General features: G+C 45.6%; 1 protein-coding gene across 1 annotated transcript in view; it reads right to left on the bottom strand.

Moving 5' to 3' along the window:
- LOC107096137 (myelin-oligodendrocyte glycoprotein-like) overlaps positions 1-8,724 on the bottom strand; it is a 68,364-nt gene that overhangs the window by 3,310 nt on the left and 56,330 nt on the right. Inside the window, exons 2-4 of the mRNA XM_015392650.1 lie at positions 755-1,114; positions 590-673; positions 407-511 (exon numbers count right to left, since the gene is read on the bottom strand). Coding sequence (XP_015248136.1) covers positions 407-511; positions 590-673; positions 755-1,114 — 549 coding nt within the window. The remainder of the gene's footprint in view (positions 1-406; positions 512-589; positions 674-754; positions 1,115-8,724) is intronic.

The following is an 8,724-nucleotide window of genomic DNA, read 5'->3' as shown; positions in this document are numbered from 1 at the left end:
TGTTTCCTCAGACCTAAAACAGTCTAAAAACAGAATAAATGATTTAGCATTAGCTAAATTTTCTACCCTGCAGCTCCTTCTATAAATACATTTTATTTACTGACAAGGCACCATTAAATAAGCAGGCCTCCTAAAATTAGAAGTTTTGGTGCTGAATTTTATTCCTTTTTCATGTAGGTTCATTATTTTTGTTGAATAAGAAAATTGTGTGCAGAGTTAAAAAAAAAAGACATGACAGGAAACTGTATCAGTTCAATAGAAGGAAGTTGTCCGTCATTCCTGTGGAACCACCTTAAAATAATGACTGTGTCCCGCTCACTATAGGACCCTATGATGTATAAAAATGGAGGGAAGAATAGATTTAAACCCTTGATAATAGGAAACTCTGAACATAAACCCAACCTACTTCCTGTGTTTGATTTCCTTCTTCTGACGATGTAGATGAAAACAGAAGCGAGGCAAACGATGAAGATGAAGAAAATGGGTAAAAGAACATGGAGCCTGACCCCTCCTGAAACGCAATAGAGTCCAGATTAAAGTGCTGCAAACATTCAGGCTGAGATGGTTCTGTTCGGATCTGCATACTCACCGGTACCGACGGTCTCATTCTGAAAGGCTGGAGTGATTCTCTGAGTAAATGTCTCTGTTGTCGTCATTTGAACAAAGTCTGGGTCTGAAACATCAACAGGATCCATTAGATTCTCCAGAACCAAATAAACCAACCAGAACCTGCAGTTTGGAGCAGTTTCCTCACCAACAACCAGCAGAACCTCTGCTTCTATGCTCAGGTTTGGGATGAAACACCTGAACCTCCCGTTATCCTCCAAGCTCACGTTGTGGATCCTCAGAGACACGTCTCCATGTCTCAGTCCTTCTGACAGAGACGTCCTCTGGATGTACGTCTCCATCATCATGTCTCTGTCCATCTTCCTGAACCGGTGCACGTACACGTACTCCACACGCTTCTGTGGGCCTGAGGCCTTCAGGTCCGGTCTGGACCACTCCACCGTCTTCTCCATGGCGTTCCAGTCAGGATCCACCCGACATGGAAGGATGACATCATCTCCAGGACCCACTATGATTGGTTCAGATGGAGCAATCAGCTGATAGTTACCTGGAAACAGGTCAGAGCAGGATTCTTTAGCAAAAACAAACATTTATTTCCTTGAGGTGCGTCACGGCCATCAAACAGACTCTTCTCGGTGGGAAGTACTTGACACAACTCCTGAAGGAGGCGTCCAGGGGGCATCAGAGAGATGTCTGAGGTACCCCACCTCACTGCTCTCGATAAGAGAAAGTTCATTCTATCTGAGACCTCTCTGACCACTTTCTAATAACCTTCAGGATAACTTTAACAATGTTCTCCTCCCCCAAAAGAAAGTTACATTTTAGTAGATCATTATCAGATAGTGCAGTTATACATTTTAAAAAATCTGTTTCACTTTCTCTCTCCTCTGTGTCGCTGAGCAGTGCTGCAGAGTGCAAATGCTTAGTTTATTCCCCTTCACAGGTTGAAGATTTTGTCGATGGGGTTGCTGGTTCTCTGCGTACTGCCTTAGACAACGCAGCTCCAGTGTTTCCCACAGGATTTTAGGAGACTGTGGTGGGAGAGTCTCTGACCCTCGGGGGTTTTCATGTGTGCACATTTTTAAGTGTGGTGTATCCCACTTAAAGGGGAACCCTGTTTTTTTTTTTTTTTACCTTGGGCTCTTGATTTTATGCTATTACATCATGTTCTTCTCACCCATATGAGTTTTGTGTCATTTGGAGCTGTTCTGAAGATATTTGGTTTTGTAATATTCAAGTAATGTCTTCCTATGGGCAACGACTTGAAGGCACAAACTAAACTGTTCATAATTTATAATTTATGGAACGCCAGCATTCATAACATGAAGGCGAATCACTGTCCCCCAGACATCCGCGGTTATATTTTTTTATATATATTTTTTTAAACAAAGCGGAGTGTGTATGACGTCATCCGCGCGCACCGGCTACCATTCATTCATCCTGTCCACTGAACTGCTGCCAGTTTTTACTCACATGCCTGGAATATGTCTAGTGCTACTACCACAGATGATCTAGCTCTGGAAATGGAATTGAATTAGAATCGGAATTGATTAGCTAGCCGAATGAATAAGGGGTAGAGCGTAGCCACCTGGGGCCCGGGCTGCCCGTCACAACTCCAGTCCGGCGCACGGATGACGTCATACATGCGCCGCTGTTGGAAGACTGACCGTTGAATTTACAGCTTTGCTTTTTTTGCTCAGCTCTCTCTTTACCACAACCCACCAGTGCAGTGTCCACATTATAGCAACAACCCGTCTGTATCCTGCACCAATCCTTTAACCAAGCAGTAGGGGGTGTTGTCGAGCTGAAGGAGGAGTCTCATTGAGCCCAGTGGGACTACCAAGGCAGAAAGCAGGTATTGTGAGGTCAAGCATGCAGCTAGCAGAGGCAAAATCTCAGACCTCAGTTGGCCTCAAAGCAATTCTGGTACACTGTCCTGCGCCTCCGGAGGGAGTAGGGAGCTGCTGACCCTGAAATAGGTTGGACAGTGGAAGGAATACTTTGAGGATCTCTCCAATCCGGCTGATATGCTTCGCAATGGAAGAAGAGACGAGGTACAAGAGGCTGGATTCGTTTATCACCCAGGCTGAAGTCATGGAGGTGGCCAGAAAACTCTGCTGTGGCAAAGCTTTAGGGGTGGATGAGAACCGCCCAGAGTACCTAAAGTTCTGGATGTTGTCAGGCTGCCATGGCCGACACGCCTCTTCAACATTGCGTGGATGTCCGGGACAGTGCTTCTGAACTTGCAGAGTAGGGAGGCGCTTCAGGAAACTGGAGTCAGGGACTCTTTACAAGGAGCCATCTGGTCTCCATACAAGTAGAGGAGTTTGGTCCACATTGCCAGCAGTGCCAGTGCAGGTAGGACTCCGACAATGCTGCCCTTATGTCACCGGTCCTGTTCATAAACTTTATGGCCAGGTTTGGGTCCATTCATCGGTTACCATTTGCATGTTTCCAAGCGATACAAGGCTTTGTCTATATAAGACTCAAACTCACTGCGGATCCAGACATTTGAATTGAGAAAGCTTCCTGGAGAGGAGGCGAAACGTCTTCAAATCTTGGAAACCAAGTCCAGTGGATATTTTTTTAATTTTTACAGAATGACTATGACCTGGATGACTGAGAATCTTCATCAGCATTTATGGCCAGGATTTCTAGGCCCAGCCAAGGGACAGAGGGGTCCAGTTTGAGGACCAGCTGATCTTGTCCCTGCTTTTTGCAGATAACATGGTCCTGCTGGCTCCCTACTGCCAAGACCTACAGTATTCACTGGAGTGGTTCTCACCAAAGTGTGAAGCGGCCCGGATGAGAATCCACTCCTCCAAAGCCGGGGTCATGATTCTCTACCCGAAAAAGGTGGCTTGTCCCCTTCCGGTTGGAGGAGAGTCCCTGCCTCAAGTGGAGGAGTTCAAGTATCTTGGGGTCCTGTTCATGACTGAGGGAAGAATGGAGCTGTGAAAACTACTTCTTTTTTCTTTTATCACTAAAATAGCACACAAGAACATCTTAGAGTGTCTAAATTGTTTTTCTCCAGGTCCCTTTAGAGTGTCCTCAACAACAGCAGATCCATTAAAGACTAGAGTTTCCTCCTAAATCAGTCAAATCTTCAGTTAAAATATTTGAGTTGATTTTTTTTATAAATATACAGATACTTCCTCACTCCGAGAATCTAAAAGAGGAAATATTTTGACAATGAATGTTTCTATTAACCCCATTATTTTAATCCAGATTATTTTTCCTATTGGTCTGATGTGATATTCTGATCATAAATATTGCATAAGCAGAAAAATCATCAGTCTGAGAGGAATTCATCTGTAGCGGTCTATTGAAAGGATTAACTGAGAGAAATTAACTTTAAAAATAATGTCATCTATTGACCTTTACACAATTTATGATCATTTAGTCACACATTCTTTTACCAAATCACACTGAAAACCAGAATCACAAGACAGTCACCAGGATGATGTTTGTTGTGCAGCTGAGATGTTGCACAACGAACATCATCATTTATGAGTTATATACAATCTTTTTAAAACTAGTTTGTTTTGTTTTTTCATAGTCATGATCAATTTTAATATTATCAATTTTCATTATAATGTTATATAATGTCTAACTTAAAGTCTAAATTAATTATAATGTTTGGAAAAACATAATTAGTTCTGTATGCTCTAAAGTAAGAAACCTTGCTTAAAGTATGCGCTAGACTCAGAATGCAGCGTTCACATAAACAAATAAATACAGCTGCAGCACTAACTTGGTTTTATGTTCATGTTTAATTAAATTAGTTGAGATCATCATTTCTCCTCTTCTAAGACATATTTATAAAGTTTTTTTTTGTTTGGTTTACTTTGGTCTGTGAATATACCAATAAATATTTATGATCTTTTTATTTTTTGTCATGGTTTTATGTCATGTGTTCCCTATTTTAAAACGTTTATTTATTAACCTCATAGTTTCCATAATCATTCAAATAAAACAGTTCCCAGTGATTCATTTTAATTGAGGAGGATCTTTCTCAACCATAGTTCATTAACATCAGATGAGGAATATCAAAATAAAGCCCCTAAAAATCGAACTAATTTTGTCACCTTAGCCAGATCGCTGTTAGTTTGATTCTTAAAAGCAGGGCCCCTTTTCAAAAAGCGAAAGAAGTAACAATAGTTCTGGGGTAAATATCTTGCATATCGTGTGGTTTCACTGTTACAAAGCCTGAGTTGATCTAGATACCTCTCACTGTAGCTCTATCATCCTGTTCCTAACTTCAACCCTTCATCTTTCACAGGCCANAAAATCAGTTTGAATGGCATTCACTGCATTATGTATCGCAAAGAAAACTATCCTCATGAATTGGAAAAGTAAGGATAAACTCAACATCAATCAGTACAGAGATCTGTTGTTGGATCATATTAATCTTGAGACAGCATCTGCATCCCCATCAGACCGATCTCTCTGGGCTCCCTTGATCAGCTCCATCGCTTAGTGTAGTGGGGGGCTGTGGGGTGCGTCCTATGGGGTGCGGGGGCTGGTTCGGGGCTCCTTGAGCCCTGGGGGTCTCGGGGGGGCGCTCGGAGTGGGGTGCCTGGCGGGTCTAGCCCTGGGGTCTGTTGCTCCCATCGGGGCGGGGTCTGGGGCGCCTCGGGGGGTTCCTACGGCGGCCGCGTACAGTGCTCTTGGGGAGTTCCGTGGTGGCGGACGTGGGCTACTGGCCTGGTAGCTGTGCTGCTGCTGGGTGGGGCTGGGTGCCGGGCATCGGTTCTTCTGTGGTGCCGGCCAGGGTGCTTCTGTTCTGCGGGGCGTCGGGCGTGCCTCATCTTTCGGTGCCGGGTTTCGGTGGTTGGCCGTGGCACTTGGCGTGGTTGCGTCGTCCGGGGGGGTGCAGGGGTGGTCGCGCCTGTGGCCGGGGTTCATGTGAGTCTGTTGTGGGCTGGTTGCGGGCTTCGGGGGAGCCCCTTTGGGATGCCCCCCGGGTCGGGGATGTGGCTTCGCTTTGTTGGGGCGGGCACCGGTGGTGCGCCGTGCATCGTGCGCGGGGTTTGGGAGTGGAGGCTTGCTTGGTGTTTTGCGGCGAGGGGGGAGGCGGGGTCGCGTCTGTTGCTTTCTTTTTGCTGCTTGTACCGGCTTCTGGTGCGCGGCTGGGGCGGCTTTGCTGCTCTGGCTCGCGCTGGGCTGCTCTGTCCCTTGTTTTGCCTTGCGGCTGTGTTTGCTGTGGTCGGCAGGATGGAGTGGTTTCGTTGTGTTTTTGGGTGGGGGAATCCGCCTGGGGGCTCGGTTGGTGCTGTCGGTTCGTCCGTATCGGCCTTCTGGTATTGTTTCTGTCGGGGCCGCTCACGCCTCCGCGACGGTGCGCTGTCGGTGGGGTTCCCGTTCGGCGGGCTTGTTTGCCTCCTGGGAGGGCAGGCATATTGATTTTTCTGGGGAGGAGCGTCTGGGTGGAGGGGTCCTCGCGGTGTGGCGGTGGGTGTTGGACGCTGGCTTGTCTTTGGCTGTTCTTCTTAAACGAGGGGGAATTTTTTTTTTGTGTGTGTAGGAGGGGGGGTGAGCGGGGGAATCGGAGCTTGGAATGGAACTCGGGATTTGTGCTTTGCTGTGTTGTGTGGCTTTCTTCTTCGGATTGGTGTTGCAGGACCGCGTCGGGGGTGGGGGGGTCGTTCGCCGGCTACGGTCTGCTCTTCTGGCGGTCGGGCGCCAGGCGGCTTTTCTGCTCTTGGGTCAGTTCTGTGTGCGGTGTGTTGCGTTGCGCGCTGTTGGNTTTAAGCTTTAGAAATTAAAAATATTGTTTTCAAAATGTTTTGTGTAGAGAATAAATAGTTTTGACTGTTAAAGAAATGCTAAACAACGTTGCCTGTGATGATGTCACGAGTACGCTTCTGCTCCAATACACATACGTGCTTGCGTGCTCGCGTTCTCGTGAACTGAGAAACGCCCAATGTGTAGCAGAAAAAAATCTGCTGTATGGGACCACTTTGCATTTAGAGTGACCTACGATGACGGCAGAAAGAAAGTTGTGGATAAAAGTGCAACGGTGTGCAAGCATTGCGCAACACCTTTTGTTTATGCTAACAGCAACATGACCAACATGTCAGGCTAACAATCAACATATACCGAACCGAAAATCGTGACCACGAAACCGTGAACCGAACCGAGGATTTTATGAACCGTTCCTTACCTAGTGTAGTGTAAGGCTTGATCAAGTACTTTCACTAAAACAGAGACCATAGCTATGAGAACAACTGACCCATGTAATATAAATCAGTGATTTTAGATACAGGCCAATATTATGCAATATTAGTTTTTTGGTTAATATCGGACCGATATTAGACATTGACATTGGATCAAGACATCCTTTTGGAATCAGGCTCTACCGGCTCCTTTCCAGATTGATATACATTGCATATATATATATATATATATATGATAAGGGCGGAACGGTTCACAAAATCCACGGTTTGGTTCGGTTCACGGTTTCATGGTCACGGTTTTCGGTTCGGTGTATGTTGATTGTTAGGAAAGTCTATTATGTATGCTGGCTGGGAGGTGCAAACCAACATTACAAAATCTAAAAAACTGTGTGTTTTAAGTTTAAAGTGTTTTTTAAATGTAAATTTGTTTTCTGAAAAAATACTTTGTTTTGGAACTTGTAAAAGTCTTTTAGATTCTGTGATGTTGGTTTGCACCTCCCGGCCACCATAATTATGTCTTGTATAGTACAACAGGTGTTTGACATTGTTTGCACACTGTTTTTATCCACAACTTTCTTTCTGCCGTCATCGTAGGTCACTCTAAATGCAAAGCGGTCCCATACAGCAGACCTATAAAGTGCTGCTGGTGCGTCTTCCAACTCCTGTTCTTACCCACTCGCCATTCCGACACAATTCTCCACAACAACCGATTTTTTCCCCTGCTACACCCGGCTACGCTGCTTCGCTTCTTCTTCTTCTTGTTTACTACTGGTGGTTGGCTTTGTTCGCAGTACCGCCACCTTCTGCTCTGGAGTGTAAACGCTTCGCCAATGAGAAAAAGGAGCAGAGCATAAACCGGACGCGACACACGAATCGAACCGAGACCGTCAAACCGAACGGTTCGGACGGTTTTCATAAACCGTTCCATCCCTACACTACACTACAAAATAAGTAATAAAAGCTCATATGTTACGTGCTTATATATGGGTCAGAATCGTTCAGCTCCCAAACCAAATCAGTATCAGAAATGAAATAGTTGGGGCGTGCAGGTGGTGCAGTGGTTAGTTCGCAGGACCCAGGTACGGAGGTCTTAGAGTTGACGCGTCTGACCCGGGTTCAAATCTGACCTATGGTCCTTTGCTGCATGTCTCTCCCCTTCTCTCATACCACTTTCCTGTCAGCCTATTGAAAAAAACAGGCTTCAGTGACTCAAAAAAAAAAAAAGTATCAGAATAGACCTACTAAAATTCAGCGGAAACTGTTTAGAACCAATCAGAGAACTATGGATGTGAGGTAAAAAAGTATTTCTAAAACAAAGGAAATCTCTTTCAGCCGGCAGTTTTAGAAAATGTAACATCGATCCATTATCTTACACGCCCGTCCCGAGTGGGGTCACGAGCGGTGCTGGTACCTATCTCCAGCAGTCAACGGGCGAGAGGTGGGGTACACCCTGGACAGGTCGCCAGTCCATTACAGGGCAACACAGAGGACAAACAACCATTCATGCACACACTCACACCTGAGGACAATTTAGGGAAGCCAATTAACCTAACAGTCATGTTTTTGGACTGTGGGAGGAAGCCGGAGAACCCACGCATGCTCAGGGAGAATATGCAAACTCCATGCAGAAAGACCCTGGGCCAGGAATCAAACCCAGAACCTTCAGTGTTACCCACTGTGCCACTGAACAGCTTGAAAATGTAACAATATAAACAAATATTTCTGGATATTATAAAGACATGAATAAAAGATTGCTCCATTGAGGATGTAATCTTGACTGTTATGGTTACAGAGAAGAGCTGCTGCATTATGGGCCCGCCTCCTACGCCGTGATTGGTCAGCTCTGTTTGAGACCGCAGAGTTCTGAACCTAACCAAGCTGACTTTACACCAAGGGTCAACAACGCGGTGCCCGTGGGCACCAAGGTGCCCTCAAGGACCACCCCCTTCACCAACTTCAGTCTGCGTTTTTCAAAAAA

Source organism: Cyprinodon variegatus, unplaced genomic scaffold (assembly GCF_000732505.1).
Source record: "Cyprinodon variegatus isolate N-32 unplaced genomic scaffold, C_variegatus-1.0 Scaffold600, whole genome shotgun sequence".
NCBI lineage: Eukaryota > Metazoa > Chordata > Actinopteri > Cyprinodontiformes > Cyprinodontidae > Cyprinodon > Cyprinodon variegatus.
The sequence above is the reverse complement of the archived record's forward strand: the minus strand, read 5'-3'. Positions and strand labels throughout refer to the sequence as shown.